Raw genomic sequence first — 18,428 nt, forward strand, 5'->3', positions numbered from 1 at the left:
TTAAGAAGGTCATGGCATGCAACCATGTCATCCACAGCTCTGCAAGGCAGGGGCAGTTGCTATGACATGGTAAGACCAATGCAACCCTGTTGGCAAAAGAGGGGGAGATCGACCACTTAAGCTATTCAACACAAGCTCCCAAGCATCACCATCAACCTGTCCACCTCTTCTTCCACCTTCCAAGCGCACACACACACACACACACACACACACACACACCTAGACTATGACACACACACACACACACACACACACACAGTGAACATAGAATGGACATAGACATGCTTGTAAGAGAGTGTAAGAGATGTGTAAGGGATGGAGACTAGATTAGAGAGTATACAGCAAAATAACCATAGCATAAGAGAGCAAAGAGGAAAATCTGTAAGAGAAAGGCCTAATGATCTAGCCCCAAACTCCACGGCACCTCTCTTGTGGAGTTGGTATTTAATATATTATTTTGAGTTTAAGGTGCCAAACTTTGAGGCCCCTCTTTTTACAACCACTTCACTGTTGTGAATGAGTGAAGCTCATTAGTTCTTGCATGACCCATAAGGAGAGTTCCCACTACAACTATTTACATAGCTATAGTGGCTTATTGAAATGATATTCTAAAATACTGTGCAAATATAAAATGGCCAAGATTAATTGTCGGCGCCTCTCCATCAACTCCCCGCATTCCACTCTACAATATCATTATCAACTTAATTAGAAAATAAATAGACAGCACATAATTAACCATTACACCACCTATCCCAATTGCAACTGACCACTACAACAGGAGGGTGCCCAGTCTCATAACATCCCTCCCACCAGGGATAGAAATTGTCCTCAATTGCTCAATAGAGGAATCAATTGGTCCGTGAGTGATGGAAAATGTGGAGAAGGTCGGGGAAGTTGCGAAAAAACGTTTCGGGCATCCATTTGGCATCCTCTCTAGGGTGGCCCTTGAAAGTCAAAAGGTAACGGTTATAAACCATGCCCGTGTGTGTAGTGGTGGTCTCGTGATCAACTATTTTGTCAGGGATGAGTTGCTCTTCTTGGTCTACAAGTGAAGGTGGATCTTCATAAATGTGGTGTGTAGGTAGGGGTCCTCTAAATGGGCGTAGAAGACTAATGTGAAAGGCGTTGTGAATGTGCCAATGTGCGAGTAAGTCTAAACGAAAAGAAACATCAGTAATGACAACTGAAATTTTAAAAGGTCCATAAAAACGAGGAGCAAGCTTAACAAAGACATTGGTATCAACACTTTTGATCCTTCGTTTTTCAATGCGAATTAAAACATGATCACCTTCTTTGAATTGGTGTGCCTTGTGGTGCTTGTTAGCATGCTTGGTGGAAAGTTCTTATGAGTGTTTAATAGAGCGTGAAGCAGGAGTAGGAAGAGAGTGACCATATACAACTTCAAATGGAGATTTATATGTGGCAGTGTGAGTGGTGTTGTTGTATGAAAATTGTAGAATATGCAGGTAATCATCCCATTTCTTAGGTTGAGAAGAAACATAAGCCTTTAACAAGTCAATAATAGTGCGGTTGGTGACTTTGGTTTGACCATTAGATTCAGGATGAAATGCAGAAGTGAATTCAAGTGTAGTGCCAAGATTTTCAAACACAGTAGTCCAAAAAGCACTACAAAAATTTTGAATCTCGATCAAATAATCACTTTAGGCAAACCATGATGTGGGAAAACAGTCTTAAGAAAGAAAAGTGCAGCTTGATGTGCTGTGAGTGTTTTCTTACAAGGAATGAAATACACTTGTTTAGAGAAACGGTCAATAATAGTCCAAATCATGTCATGTTTGTGTACGGTGAGTGGGAAACCAGTAACAAAATCCATTGAAATGTGTTCCCAAGGTCTTTCAGGAATGGGGAGAGGGTGTAAAAGTCCCAATTTCTTACTTGTAGCTACTTTGATCTTTTGACAAATCAAACAAGTTGAAACATACTGTTTAACATCCATTCTCATAGTAGGCCAATAGAAATCACGACATAAATTTTGAAAAGTTGCAGCAAATCCTCTATGTCCAGCATAGGGTGGTTTGTGCAATTCCTCAATAATTAATGTATGGAAAGGGTTAGTCACACACAATTTGTGTTTGAAATAAAGGAAGTTTTCTTGAATAGTGTATTCGAGAAACGTGTGCACAGAATTATCAAGCATATGCAACCATGTCATTTTGAAGTCATCATCATGTGCATAAGTGTCAGGCATAGTGTCAAATGAAGTTCCCGTAATGGTTGATAGATGATTAAGTGAGGGTCTTTTACTCAAAGCATCAGCTACAACGTTTTCTTTACCAGGTTGGTATTGAATGTTGGGCTGAAAACTTTGAATAAAAGCGGCCCACTTAATATGTCTATCATCTATTAAGGGCTGAGAAAGTAAATATTTGATACTTTGTTGATCAGTTTTAATGATCAAGTCAGTACCCATTACATAGTGTTTCCAAATTGTCAATGCATGTACCACAGTAGTCAACTCTTTATCATAAGTACTGAACTTTGTTTCAAACGGTTTGAATTTACGACTTTCAAAAGCAATTGGATGGTTATCTTGCATAAGGACTGCACCGATACCTTTTCCACTAGCATCAGTGACTACCACAAACAACGGTCTTTCAAAATCAGGCAATTGCAATACAGGTGCATTAGTCAAAGCATGTTTAAGTGCATTAAATGAGCTTTCTTGCAAATCAGTCCATTCATAAGGCGTGTTTTTCTTCAACAGGAGAGTCAAATAATGTGATTTGTAAGCAAAATTACGAACAAATTTCTTGTAATAGCTATAGAGACCATTAAAAGAACGTAGCTCATGCAAGTTTTTGGGTTTAGGCCATGATTGAATGGCTTCAATTTTCTTTGGATCGACATGTATTCCCTTACCCGATACAATGTGTCCCAAGTAATCAATTTCAGATTGGAAAAATAAACTCTTTTCAGGATTCAAATACAAGTGATTTTGTGCAAGCAGATTAAATACACGTGTTAAATGTTGTTTATGCTCTTCTTCAGATTTACTGAATAACAAAATGTCACCAAAAAATACAATCACAAAATCTTGATGGTCAATGAAAATTCTATTCATCATGCGTGTAAAGGTGGCTGGTGCATTTGTCAAACCAAATGGCATGACAAGGAATTCATAGTTTCTAGTCTGTGTTCTAAAAGCAGTTTTGTAGACATCATGTTCAAACATTTTAACTTGATGGTATCCTGATTTGAGGTCAATTTTGTTGAAGATGTTTGCCCCTTTTAGTTTGTCAACTAAATCATCCACTCTAGGAATAGGAAACCTATTCTTAATGGTGATCTTGTTTAAAGCTATGTAGTCGATACACATACGAAAGGTTCCATTTTTCTTCTTGACAAGAAGTGTTGGAGCTCCGTATGGTGAACTACTAGGTCGGATTAGGCCTCGCTCAAGTAAATTGGTGATTTGAGCTTGTATTTCCCTGTGTGCGGTTGGATTTACACGATAAGGTGCTCTACAAGGAGGTTCGCTACCCGATATAATGTCAATTTTGTGGTCTTCTGGGCGTGATGCTGGAATTCCAAGTGGCAGATCATGTATGAAACAATATTTAAATTGTGAGAGAAATGCATCGTGTGGGGCGTTAAGTGAAGTTTCAGTTTCAGCGGAAATTTGATTTACCAATACTAGATATGTTTTCCCCTGTTTTCGAATTGCTCTTTTGGCTTGAGTGTGAGAGAGGAGTGGAAATTTTTGATGTGCTAGTGTTACTTGGATGGAGAAATTTTTATTATTATGAGTGAGAGACATTGTACGTGTTTGATAATTAAGAACACTCCTCCGTCCCATGGTTTGTCCATTTTTGTTCAATCGCACACCATTTTGGTTGTTTAGCTTGTGGTTTGGAATACAAGTTAATCTTTTTAAGCACTTACTCTACAAGCTGCTCTTGGCTTACCGCTACTTCTCCTTTCAGTGTTGTCTTAGCAGACTTGCTTCAGCTTTGTTGCGAGGAAGAATCACCGTCAAGATCCTTGAACTCACCCTCTTTGTAGACCGCACAATTGTCCACAAGGTATAGAGCTTCCTTGGTTAAATCATTCAACGTCGTGCTCCTTTTCATATGTAAGTCCTTTTGAAGATCTGCATTCCTTAGTCCTTGGATAAATATAAGCATAAGTCTGCAATGGGTTAAATTCATGACGAAATGGCATTCCCAAAATCATATCAAGACCATGCAATGGTGCTACCAGAAATGTACGTGCTTGTGTGAATTCACCAATGCAAACTTCAACAGTGACTTGGGTTTTACAATTAAAATTTTGATTATTAAAAACAGTTTTGACCTTGTGAGGTGATGAGTTTCAGAGAGAGATAGTTGTTGTGCCAATCGTGTGGAAATGAAATCATGGCTACTACCATCATCTAACAGAATGGTGACATTTTCACCCTCAACAGTGCCTTGCACTTTAAACAAAGTGTGAGGAGATATAGGAGTACCTGAGGATGGGTTGTCATCGTTATCATAATCAAAGATCATATCCCTCATCGTAGTAAGCTTCCACTTCATTGTCGTCGAGTGTAGCATCTTTAATGAGGTTAAGAGTAGCTCCGTTGGGCCGGTTGTTGTTGAAGGGTTTTTTTACTTGAATTTCTGTTGACTCCATTGGAATGGCCATTGGATTGAGCATTGCCCTTAGCATGACCATTTGGGCACTTATCTGCATAGTGACCATACTGAAAGCATTTAAAACACTTCACTTTTTTGTTACCACTAGAATTTGGAGGAGAACGTTGGTTGAAAGAATTTCGGTTGCCTCGTTGTTGGATGTTGTTGTTGTTGTTGCTGGTATGAGGTTGAGCAGTTGTAGGAGAATTGTCGAATCTACACCTCTTGAAAAAAGTACAGCTTTGGTGTTTGTTTTTGTCCAAGTTAGTAGAGAAAGGAGGTCTCTTGTTGTGGTTAGTGTTAGCAGGTTGATCAGTGTGAGAGGGTTGTCCACCTTTCTTCTTTTTTGCATTGAGAGCCAAGTTAGTAGCCTTTGACAGAGAATCTGGTTCGAACATATCTACCTCATCACCAATTTGTAGTGCCAAGCTTGATATGTATTTACGCTTCAATTTCCTGCGACTAACATGTTCAATAGCTTGCACTTGAATTAAACAATTCCAAAAACGGTCACTGTAACCCTATACATCTTCATTTTGAGCGTGTCGAATTGATTCCCATTGACGTCGTGCTTTAGCTTTGTACTGTGTGGGAAAAAATTGGGGTAGAAACACTTTTTAAAATGCATGCCATGTGCGTGGTCTTCTTCCATGTTGTTTGGTGGCGTTCCGCCACAATGCAGCGCTGCTAGTGAGATGATTTGATGCACATTTTACCATTTCACGCTCGAGAAAGTCTTCATCATGAAAATAGTCATCTAGTTGACTAACCCATGCTAGAACCATGCTAGCATCTTTAGTGCCATCAAAATCCTTGAAAGTGAAGGCTTTTCTGCTAATTTTGTTTTTCTTGGGTGTCGGTGCAGATTCGATGCGTGCAGAATGCAATAATTTATCTTCAAGTTCTTGCCTTCGCATACGTTCATATGTGAGTGATTGTTGCAGATTTTAAAGTTGTTCCGCAATCGTGGGTACCTGGGGAAGGTGTGCCATGATTGCGTGCTTTTTTTGTATTTTTTTAAAATAATTTTTGAGAATTATGATTAAAAAGGGCTATTTACTGATATTTATAGGTACAATATACGGAATAAAAGGGTAAAATAAATAACAAAAATGTAATGTACTTAGCTGAAAAATTTCGGTGGCGTCCAGTCCGGAATGGCGATATTCTAGGAAATTGCCAGAAAAATGGATGGTCCGATTGTGTGTCAGCGAGCCGGTCAAATTTTGTAGCGTCCGATCTCCCTTATCCCAAAATGATAATATTATTGTATGATCACGGCCCACAATCCGCGCTTTGTGTTGTAGCGGATAATTGCTAATGATGCGCGGCTTTTGATTGCCGCCTGCTTTAATATTTGGATAGAATTCTTGAAAAATAATCGGCCGTATAAATTAGGATGACTGGCAATTTCAAATATTGCGGGAAGCCAATCGAAGCGCAATTTAGCTTCGTCTTCAGTGGGGTACGTGGACTTTTTTAGCGGCCGAACAATCGGGAGGTATGATTGCCCTTTGGATTGATGATGAGATTGAAATTAAAAAAAAACAAGAAGTAGAAACTCTGCATTGAGCGGCCAAGGTAGCATGTGAAAGCCCTTTGAAGGTTTGTGGTTAAGAAATTTGGTAACTGTAATGGGCGGCCGGCCAAGTGATTGAGGCCTTACTTTTGGAAGCTAAAATTTGAAAAGGCTTGCATGGCAACGAGTACAGTGACGAAGACAGCGCCGTTGGGGAAGATAGAGGTCGGCAGGTCGATGTGGACCTCTATTGTGCACTTGCCAGGAGGAAAAATTACTCCCACGGGTAAGGCATCCCTTTTGATGGTGGCTTTGGCTATTTTCGAGCAGGTAGACAAGGCTGCTTTTTCGACTGCAGGTGCTGCTTCCCACGCGGTCTCGGCAATTGTGTTAGAAGCCAATAAAATTTTGTTTGAGAGCTAAACTTGCCCGCTTGCCCAACAACCGTTCTTTCTTTCCTCCCTATTTATGCTTTACGATACCGTACTCCATGACAACCGGTTACTCGATTGAATTATTTCGACCCTCCAAGCCTTTGCTTTCTTCTTGAATTAGCCGCCGATTCACCCAAAATTGAAAACCATTTGCCGATTAGTCACCAATTCACCGTCGATTAGCGACCAAGCCAGATTTGTTTTGCAAATTTGATCGATTTAGCTTTAAATTTCCACAATTCCTTGAGTCTTTGTATTGCAAATTTGATAAATTGCAATTTCGAGATTGTCGATTCAAGAATTTCCTTTCTTGCAATTGAAATGTGTTGCCAATTAACTCGAACCTGTTAGCTCTCATACCACTGTTGGCAAAAGAGGGGGAGACCGACCGCTTAAGCTATTCAACACAAGCTCCCAAGCATCACCATCAACCTGTCCACCTCTTCTTCCAATTTCCAAGCACACACACACAGTGAACATAGAATTGACATATACATGCTTGTAAGAGAGTGTAAGAGATGTGTAAGGGATGGAGACTAGATTAGAGAGTACACAACAAAATAACCATAGCATGAGAGAGTAGAGAGGAGAATCTGCAAGAGAAAGGCCTAAATCTAGCCCCAAACTCCACGGAACCTCTCTTATGGAGTTGGTATTTAATATATTATTTTGAGTTTAAGGTGCCAAAAATTGAGGCCCCTCTTTTTACAACCACTTCACTTTTGTAAATGAGTGAAGCTCATTAGTTCTTGCATGACCCATAAGGGGAGTTCCCACTACAACTATTTACAGATCCATAGTGGCTTATTGAAATGATATTCTAAAATACTGTGCAAATATAAAATGGCCAAGATTAATTGCCGGCGCCTCTCCATCAACTCCCCGCATTCCACTCTACAAATTCATCATCAACTCAATTAGAAAATAAATAGACAGCACATAATTAACCATCACGCCAGCTATCCCAATTGCAGCTGACCACTACAACAAGAGGGTGCCCAGTCTCTTAACAACACACAATCCATGTAGGGGAATAAAGTCTATGCATTGGCAAACCGCATTCGTATTGCGACAGTGAAATGGATGTTCGGCACACGAATACTGCCAAGATCCTATGAATTTGCAGATCAGAGTGAGTGGGTCGAGGAAACTGAGCAAGGCTTGAGCTTTAGCAGGAAAATTGGCACGACTGCAAGCAACAGGAATGGGAGATTTTGATGGCACGTGTATTATCAGTTTTATGGGATGCAGTGTACAAGAAGCTAGAGAAGGGGATAACATTCTGACAACCTAGCAGAGGATTCATAACGCACTGTTTTAGTGCACAGTGAGTCTATCCATAGCCGTCTATCCATAGTCGTAGTCTTCAAGCATCGAAGGAAAATAAGGTACATAGAAAGGTATCCTCATGTCTGGTGTAGCTACGAGCAACCATAGATAATTCATAAGCAAGTTGTTACCAACCTCAGTGGGTGGACAAGGCCGTTGATACGGAGATTTATTTAAGGCTAACTTGCCTTTGAGTTTATTTTGCAGAAACTTATTCATTAGTAAACATAAGCTCCTAGACCATTGCTTCTGGTGGAAGGGGAGCTTGTTTCAAGAGATGTTTGTCAAGGACAACCGTCAAGGTGTCAGTATAACTAACACTAAGTGCAAACAAAGTTGTTTAGCAGTCCATGCATGTACATGCATGACCTGTGGCTTGAACGATAAACCTCTGACTGTATGGTCAAAGTATTTAGCAAGACTGATCATTCCCTGCAATTCCAAGAAGCTGTCAAGCAAGCTACTCGGGCTTGACTTCTAGGCCAATTGTCTGCCCTTCATGCAATCAGGCAATGATATGATCCACTCAGTTTTGGCAAGCGTGATTCGACATCATGAGAGCAAGGCTCCATCTACAAATCCTCAGGATATCAGTAATCACGCCAAGCACATACAAGTTTGGAATATACTCCTAGCATACAAATATTGGGAAAACTTGCCATGATGTTGTCGGTTTTACATCCCATGCAGGTGTCTATGATACGTATACTAACTCACACGAGCAATACATCTATCTATGAGCTGGATTCAAGCAAACTACCAAAAACCTGGGCACAACTAGGTGACAAGGTTAGTACATTTTCAAGTTATGTTTGATTTTGTCTATGTTTTGCTTTTCATTTTGGAATAGATTTCTCTGTTGTGCAAAACAAAGTGCTTGGGCAGACTCCATACAAAGCCGCTGTTCACAGCACAGTGCTTTGCCACTTTTCCTACGAAGCAAGGCTTCTATTATGATTTCGACACAATGCTATTATCACACATCTTTCACACTACATGGATATAAGCTCACAACGTTGCACTGTGATGTATCTATTCTAGTGTGATGGTGCACAACATGTATACGAGCGGCTCACATGGTCAAGACTTTCATTGAAGCGAAGGGCTTATCATTCTGTTTTTTGATATGTATGCATGGCATACTAGTATGATGGATGCACAACACCCATCATTGCATACGCTTCCGCTATAGCACTAGCTACTTTGTCAAGGACGAGCTCCGCTATTGCTATTTTTAGACATTTTATTTTTATGTTTATTCACAGGCAACGTGCCATACATATGCACCCTGATACACTCACGATCACATACAAGGTAAGTGGGTCAAGATGTGACTTTTAATACCTCTCTCTACGAGGGCATCGTACAATTACATTGATGTACGCTTATAGGATAAGCTATAACACAGGCACAGTCTGCACTAGAGCACTTGAAAAGGGCATACAATACCTTAGAATATGGGCATTCTCTCTCTCTCTCTCTCTCTCTCTCTCTCTCTCTCTCTCTCTCTCTCTCTCTCTCTCCCACTTCTCTCCGAGAAAAGTGAAACTAGGCATGATTTTATTAAAATCTTTTTATGTCAATATGGTAACAGTAAGGACTAAGCTCCATCTATGACACTTATTTTGGAATGGCTAAGAGCCATCTTTTTGTAATCCATCAGTGATTTCTTTCAAGATCGACCAACTCTATTCAGTAGCGTACCCATCGCTTCTAATGGACAAGCAAGGGTCTTGCCATTATAGATTTTTTGGGCATTAGTTTAGCACTACACACTTTATGTGTGACAGTCCAGTTGAGTTTTTGACCGTCTTAAACTCGTAAGGGCTTGTCTCTACCAAGGTGTATGGATAAAGCCACCATTTTGACAGCACGGATGTTCACACAAAACCACGATTATGGATTTTTGGGTGTCCAATTTCGGTGGAGCTCCTATTAGCACTAAGAGTGCTTATATGAGTATCATATTTGGAGTAAGACCCAGCACGTGATTACTCAATCACTTAGTAACGGTTGATGGTCCATTCTTGGAACCTTCACACTTGCAGTTTCAAGGAAAGAAGTCCACAAACTGCCAAAGGGTAGTGGAAATATTTCAACTTCAAAAGTAATAAAATGCCAGGGGCAAACCCAACAGTAGTCACGGACAAGGGACAAGGGCCAGTTGTTCATTGAGCAGTTTTCATGCAACGTTTAACCAAGGGGTCTAGATATTACAAAGGCAACACCCAAGGTTACATGTGCAATCATGTGCAATAATATGTGCATTTTACTAATTTTCAATTAGTGTTCCTAGGCCTTTGTAGGCGGGAAATTTGGATAGATACCTACAAATAAGTGAACACTATGTTCACCCTCCAGGTACGCATCTGAATTGGTTTTCTGTTTTTTGGTTTTTTTTTTCTACGTAGGATGCATAAAATATGTTGTCATCCATTTCTGCTCTTCAGCAAGATGACAAGGTCATGTAAGAGCCACGACTTTAGAGCCGTAGTGTCCAAACTAAGTTTTTGCATTATGCAGTTATAGACCCATTTGTAGGGTTTATTTGGCAAATGTTGTCACACGGGATGCAACATGGTCTAGGAACTCAAGGAGTTTGGTTTAGCCAGTCTGGAGCAAGGCTAATGAGGGTCCCTCTCACTCTCGTCGTAAAGTGTTTGTAATTACCTCCACACACAAATACATCTTGTACTTGAAGGATGTTCTTTTTTCAGACACCCTTACATGAGACATATTCCACATGTGGAGAATATGAGTCTCTGGGACTGACACTGGCACCCACTATTTCAAGTATGTGTCACGACAAAGTCCCTAGGTGTTGGTCAAATTTGTTTTCTAGACCATTTTCAGCACAACGTATCAGGAGCAATTTCGGTGCCAGAAATTGTCCGATACTTAGAATGACTTGTTAAGGTATAAGTGCAGCTAAACAACATTACATATGGTTTTTTATGCATATAGCAAGGTTATGAGTTATTAATAAAAAGATTTCATTGTTTGTACCTAGAAGTGATTACTATTTCACCTTCTATTATGGTTCACACGTTTTCAGCAAGGCTTGTAAATGATTGCAATAAAAATTATTCAGTTTCTTTTTACAACTATTTACACTCCTCTTCAATGTGTGCTAGGAGCATCACATTCGCCCTAAGTATTGGCAAGGACGATTATGGATGTACAGGTTTAGATTTGTTTTTTGCTAAATGCATGCACACTAGGTGTTATGAGCCCTAGTGTTTAGTAAAGGCTGATTTGGAACGGCACACGTATTCATCCAGTTGTTGCTTATGAAGCATTTTGCACTCTATGTAGCAGTATCTCTCTGAAATTACTTTTGGGTCTACTAATCACCAATAGAGGTCATGGCTTGGTTTCGTTGCTGGTGGATTTTTCCAGTTAACCAAGATGGTTATTCAGACATTGTTACTTGCTCAACAATGTTGTATGATATTTTGATCCCCGTTTACCAGTCATCTGGGACAACTGTCTGTAAACCGTAGGACAAAACACATCTCAATATTGTCAAAATCCAAAGAGGATAGGCAGATTACAAGTTACAAGTGTACTCTTGTGCTGAAGGATATGCAAAGCATAAGTTAGCACCAAGCAATCCAATTGGCAAGAATGTATCGTTCTAGTTGGCGTTGCTCACAATAAGCATGTTTGTGACTCAGTTTAGTCCCTTCATGTTTAAGTTAGGTTCTCAATCTTGAACACTAATTATGGTGGGGTTTTTTACTGATGACATTTGAGAACAAGTCAAGGACTTCAACTTCATTGATGAGCTATGTCATCAAGTTACTTTCATGGAAAGTGGTACTCTTTCAGGTGCATCTTTGTTGTGATAACTCGTTTAGCATGCTCATGTACATTCTAAATGGAGCCTACACTTTCTGATTGGATTGGAACCGGTAACACAAGAGGGTTGCAAAAGGACAACAATGTGGACTATTGAGATGATTATTCTTGATTTCATTGGACCTCCTATTGAACCGTGTTTCGGTCACACAAATAGCTGCCTCCTTGAGGGACGCCACTGTGGAAAACATTAGTGTTCTTATGAAGATCTTGTAGTTTTGTTTATGCGGACGAAAACGCTTCTCCAAGGGGGGAGTAATGCCAGGTCAAGGGCTAGAGGGCACGGTCCGACCTAGGGGGTCAGGGACCTAGGCCAAGGGCCGCAGACTGAAGGTGTGGACAGGGGATCCATTTAGGGCAAAGGGACATGGGCCCTCCTATTAAAGGTTGTCTGGGAGGAGGATCCGGCATTCAGTCTTCCCTCAGTCTCACAACTGTTGAAGATTGTGGTGAGTTTGGTGGAGACTGAAGGACATGGCAATGCAAAGATTGTATCTTTGAGGGGGACTGTTGAAGATTGTGGTGAGTTTGGTGGAGAGTGAAGGACATGGCAATGCGAAGATTGTCTCTTTGAGGGGTGTTGAAGATTGTGGTGAGTTTGGTGGAGAGTGAAGGAGAGAAAATGGCATAAAACCCACATGCAATGTAACAATGTATGGCCTAGTATAAAAAAGGCCCATTTCTTAATGGAAAACGTCCAAGTTTGTGTACATGAAGTGCAATGCTTCTCTTAAACTTGTGATTACTTGCACTGTCTCAAGATCATGTTTATTAGTCAAAGCTAATATATCTTGGAACCTAATTCGCTTGAGTCACATTATGTGTACACAAATTCTCTCTCACTTATGCATTATGATTAGGCATCATCCACCCTAGCTCTCTTAGACCCATGTATTTTAACATGAACACACAAGTTCTTGAGAGGCCACTTGGTTAGGTGGTGCATCCTAATCTTAGGTGTGTGGGGAAGGTTTAAATCTTGCCAGAAATTCCTTATCTAGGTGTGTCAAAGGTTGTTGTTCCACTTGGGAATGTGGGTGGACTCGAAATGTAAGTTTAGTTAGCTAGATGGGTTATGTCCAATAGAGGTGGTTCACACCCAGGTAGCCATTGGCTAGATTTCAATATATTTCAAAATAATTCTTCTAAATTTTTTCTTGAGATCTATTCATTTGCATTACACTACTCTTTTGCAATGAATACCACAGAGCACACAATATGCACTTAGCCTCTTTGTATAGAGGTGATTCTAATGCACTTCAAAATACAAAGAAATGTATGCCGATGTTGTTCCCAAAGATCAAAGGAAAAGGAGAAGAAGAGGAGCAAAAGAGTAACAGTCTTATTTACTATGTGGGCTATGACAATAAGGTTTTTCTACTTCGTAATGCTTTGGAGTCTTTTTTAAATAGCTTAGAGAGCTTGGTCCTACCATGGTTCTTTTGTTCTAGGGGAGATCTTTTGTAGCATGTGTGTGGCATTCCTGGTCTCTACATGGCATTTAGCTGGTGTGGCCTCTTCCTCTATATGAGACACCACCAATATTGAATGGATCAAGGGTGGGGGTGCATTTGATGGGCACGGGAGAAATCGGGCCGTGGATCTGAAGACAAAAATCTACAAATGTTGCCAGAGCACCTAAATTAACCAAATTTCCCGAATTTACATTTTGCATGCATTTACAAAACCATGCAGACTTCAATTATTTTCAAGAAGGACGCATGGGTGAGTGGTTAGGGCATCAAGCTGCCAAGCAAGGAGTCACATGTTCAAGTCTCAAGGTGGGGGAGAAGGGCTCGAGCCCGAATTTACATTTTGTAGGCCCCAAATTTACCAAATTTCTCAAATTTAGTGGCATTAGCAGCCTATGTGGCATTGAGTGTCTTCTCATCATGTTATAGTTCAAAGGCCAAGGGAAGGGTGTATGGGTATGGTCTATCCTTTATGATCCTTGTAAGAACCCTATCTTGGAGCATTTACCTTGAGTTACCATATGTACGCTCTCCTGTTTAGTTGGAGCCATGGGTCATGCAAGATACAATCCATGTGCTAGCCTAGCATGTGTAGCCTACCATCTAAGATTGCTGACATACCAAGATGATATAATCTCAAATGATGTACCCACGATGCCATCCTCTGTGTGCCTATATAAGAGGCTTGCTATCATCACGACTAAAGGGCACGGGTCATCTATGACAAGGAACTAGGCGCACACGATGTAGGTCGGTTCGGCCGTCCGATTTTACCCAACGTGTCCGAGTTTACAATTCTATCCTAGTTTACTTCGGCCCATGTCCAAGTTTCTTTATCATGCATTTGTTTCCCATCATGGTCACCATACGTGCACGGGAGGGTTGGATACGCCACAAGCCTTGCACGGTGCCCACCCGAGTTCCAATCTTGTGAGCGGCCTCTATTGCCAAATTTTTTGAGCCCTCCAATGTTCTTGAGATTCGCACACGCAACGCCTCATTGTTGATCCCAGCGCTACCCCTTCATTTAATACCGTGTCCTTTAGTCTGGCTATTGAGGTCTTGCTATCTCTTTTTTCATAATTCATACTCTAGCCTTCTCTTTGTATTTGAAGCGACAACGTGAGAGAGAGAGAGAAAAGAAGAAGTTTTATAGGACGAGTCTTGAACTCTAGAACGTGCAACTGAAGCAATGGAACTCTCGTCAAGCAGTGTGTATACTGCAAAAGCGCTCTTCTGCTAGAAGCAAGCAATCATGTGTGATGGGAGCAGAGGAGCAAGGCTATCATGCCTGTAGGGAGCTTATATTCTACCATTTGCAGGAGTATGTGAAGAGGAAGGATCTCAAAGGCGGTAGGAAGGTCTTCTCCGCCTTCATTCATGATGGGCTCGAATCCATTTCTGTTCTAGGCGATCACCTCATCCGCCTCTTTGCTGCTTGCAGCTGCCTTGTGGACGCCAATCATGTCTTTCATACCGTCAGCAGACCCACCATTTTCACTTGGAATTCCATCATTGCTGCTCATGTAGACAATGGAGAGGGTGAAAGTGGTCTTCTTTTGTACCGAAAGATGCAAGACCTCGGCTTTCAACCAGACAAAGTAACCTTTCTGAGTGCTCTCAAAGCATGTGGGAGCTTACATTCAGCTTCTTCTGGCAGATTAGTCCATGATCAAATTGTCATCTTTAACTTGCATGCTGAACCTTCAATCGGAAACAGCCTGATTACCATGTACACCAATTGTGGAAGCATACTTGAGGCTTATGCAGTTTTTGCTAGACTACTCACTTTCAATGTGGTCTCATGGACAGTAATAATTGCTGCCTTTGCCCAATGCACTTGCTACATGTTTTCTTTTTGCCTTTATGATCAAATGCGGCAAGAAGGCATTCAACCAAACAAATTCACATTCATTGCCACACTGCAAGCATGCATCTATAGTCAAACCATAGAAAAGGGGAGAATCATACATGACCATGTCGTGCGAAGTGGCTGCATTATTAACAAGGACCTTGGTAGCACTGTTCTTGACATGTATTCAAAATGTGGACATCTGGAAGAGTCTCGCAAAGTGTTCCATGGCTTGCGGGATCGTGATGTCATATCATGGGGGACGATAATTGAAGGCCATGCTCAACATGGTGATGGTGCCAATGCTATCAGGTTTTACAAGTCGATGCAAGAAGAGGGCATCAAGCCAGACAAATTCATTTACGCATCTATCTTGAGAGCCAGCGCTACAGAGAGAGCTACAAAGTTAGGGTGGTTGATTCATAATGAGCTATTGGAGAACAAGCTTCATCTGCATGTCATAGTCGGAACTGCGCTTGTTGACATGCACATTGAATTTGGCGATCTAGAAACAGCACAGAGGGTATTTGATGAGCTTCCAAAAGCCAATGAGGTATCATGGGGTAAGTTGATTAAGGGATACGCTCAGAAGGGGTATGCATTTCCGGCTCTCCAGCTCTTTGAGAAGACGCAAAGAGAGGGCGTTCAACCAAGCAAAACTATCTACATGTATGTTCTGAAAGCATGCATGAGTGCCAGACTTTCTAAGCAGGGAAAACTTATACATGACCAAATTGTGCGATATGAGTTTGAAAAGGACGCCTTTATTGAAACCTCCATCATCGAGTTTTACGTTCAGTCCGGTCAATTTGTCGAAGCACTCCTCATGTTTCATAAATCACAGAACCATGATATCATGACATGGGGTGTGCTTCTTGATGGGTACTTGCAACATGACCTTATGGATTCTGTTCTCCAGCTATTTTTATACATGCAAACAGAGGAAGTAAAGTTGGATGCTTTTACATATTCGTGTGCCTTAAAGGCATGCACCTCTCCGCATGACTTGAAGCTTGTCCATGACCACATAATCAAACAGACCTTTGAAGAGAATGTTTCTGTTTGTAATGTTCTTATTGGCATTTATTCGAGCCATGGAAATATTGACGAAGCTTGTTGGGTCTTTCAAAGGTTGCAAACTAAAGATGTGGCATCGTGGACTGTGTTGATTCAAGGGCTTGTTGATTGTGGGAGGTGCTTATCAGCATTGTGCGTGTATGAAGAAATGCAAGACTCTGGGGTACAGCCATCGGAGGTCACATACATGTGCCTAATAAAAGCATGTATTATGACAAAAGATGTATATAAGGGCAGGCTTGCTCATGATGAGATGATGAGGTCTGGATTAGCTTGTTCATCAAGGATTGGAAATGCCCTCATCGACATGTATGGAAGCTGCGGGTATGTGTATGAGGCACGGAATGTTTTCGATGGTTTAGATAGTCAGGATGAGGTGTCATGGGGGACAATGATGGTCGTATATTCTCAGCACGGTCATGACATTCTGGCCTTGGAGTTGTTTGAAAAAATGCAACAGAAGAAAGGGAAGCAAACCGCATCTATTCTTCTTTGTATCTTAAGAGCATGCGGCAAAGTAGGGGCAATAGTATGGGGTAAGCTTATACACTACCTACTGATGATTAATGGTTTTGAGAGTGATTGGGCTGTGATTAGTACTTTAATCTACATGTATGCTGAATGTGGCTACATGATTGAGGTTCACAAAGTGTTTCACTCACTGCCAAGTCCAGACTTGGCAACATGGAGCATCCTGATTGCTCACTGTGGGAACATGGACTTAGCAAGGCAACTCCTCACCGACATGAAGCGGCAAAGTGTGAATCCCAATGCTCAGCTCTATACGAACATCCTCACTACGTGTGCTTGTGAGGGTCTTCTTGAAGAAGGTGAGGGCTACTTTGAAATCATGAGAAAAGGGCATGGAATTGGATCAAACCTTTGGCATTGCACCTCTATGGCAAACCTCCTCGGTCGAACTGGACACACAAAGGAGGCTTATGATCTTCTACAAGCACTACCTATGCCTCCAGATGAAGCAATTTGGAGAGCTCTACTGAGTGGCTGCAAGCTGCATGAGGATGTGGGTCTTGGAGAGCATTCTTTTGATCAAGCTATCAATAGAATAGATGGGGGTGTTCTCCTACAAGATTGGCAGTGCAAAGAAGTTGCATTATCTGGGAAGTTTGAAACACCCAGAGGAATAGTGAAAGACCAGGATTATTGGAAAATAGGCCATAGAGAAAAGCTCGAAGAACAACATTTAAGCACTCAACAGCAATTTGACTCCAAATACACAGACAAAAATGACTTTTTGATTGAGACTTTGCATCAGATTTCGACATATCATTCATAATATATACACATCCGTATGTGTGTGTATGCAAGTGTGCACATGCACAACATCTGTTGATGTAACAAGTACCAGCTTGTATATGTCAAAGCATGTGGCTACAATTTGAACCCACCATTCACTACCCTTTTTATATAATAAAAGCGCAATGACTATCGTGTGCAATACCCATGTTGGCATGTTTGTAATAGATGAGCCTCTTGCTTTATGTTTTGTGCCTATCCCCGCTCTTTGTCCCATTACTATTTCACTTTTTAAGAGCTAAAAAAAAGCTTAATCGCAATCTGGTCGTAGGGACCGAGTTTGTTGTAATAGGGATGCCAACTTGCCACAAGACAGAGAAGCCAGGTAAACGTTACAATAGGAATGACGGCAAAAAAGCATGTCTTTGGGAAATCTTTTCCCATTCTATCACAGGATATGATAAAATGCTATCCCGCGAATCCTTGCATTTCATACGATTCGAGATGCAGAATAGCGCCACACAGAAGCGATTGAAAAACAACCTTCGAAGGGCAATTGCAACAAGCGGAAATGAAAGCTTAGAGATTCGCATTGTTGGACTTACGCAGATGGATAGGGAACGACGTGATCTCGTCGATGCAACTGACAACGCCTGCACGGAATCGGAACACTCTCTTGTTTGGCTCTATATGTCATTAAATCTAATATCTAACCAACCCAAATGATTTTCTCATATTAAACTGATCATTTAATGTGGGATAATAAACGGGAACAAGGGTTAGAATATAGACATGTGCTTACGGATCTATCTCAACACGGGGCCAATGGTAAAGGGACCCAAATGAGAGATGGTCTGTCAAAGAGCAAGGTTAACTAATGGAGCTTAACACCAACACTCTTGGCTATGGAATGCGAATCCAATCAAGATCCATGCTTCAATGCTTAAGCTTGCCATCTTCTCCATCTTCATTACTATGCTATTATGTATG

At 41.1% G+C, this 18,428-nt stretch overlaps 1 protein-coding gene across 1 annotated transcript; it reads left to right on the forward strand.

Moving 5' to 3' along the window:
• The first annotated feature begins 14,382 nt into the window (after positions 1-14,382).
• Positions 14,383-17,683, forward strand: LOC147457923 (pentatricopeptide repeat-containing protein At3g53360, mitochondrial-like). The gene has a single exon (XM_086512698.1). The coding sequence runs from the start codon at positions 14,515-14,517 to the stop codon at positions 17,476-17,478; it is 2,964 nt and encodes a 987-aa protein (XP_086368824.1). The 5' UTR covers positions 14,383-14,514; the 3' UTR covers positions 17,479-17,683.
• Positions 17,684-18,428: the final 745 nt, after the last annotated feature.

Source organism: Adiantum capillus-veneris, chromosome 5 (genome assembly GCF_014529385.1).
Source record: "Adiantum capillus-veneris isolate H3 chromosome 5, ASM1452938v2, whole genome shotgun sequence".
Lineage (NCBI taxonomy): Eukaryota > Viridiplantae > Streptophyta > Polypodiopsida > Polypodiales > Pteridaceae > Adiantum > Adiantum capillus-veneris.

What these genes read in the sequence shown, in the direction of transcription:
- LOC147457923 (XM_086512698.1), top strand. Translation starts at nt 14,515, where the DNA reads ATGGGAGCAGAGGAGCAAGGCTATCATGCCTGTAGGGAGCTTATATTC.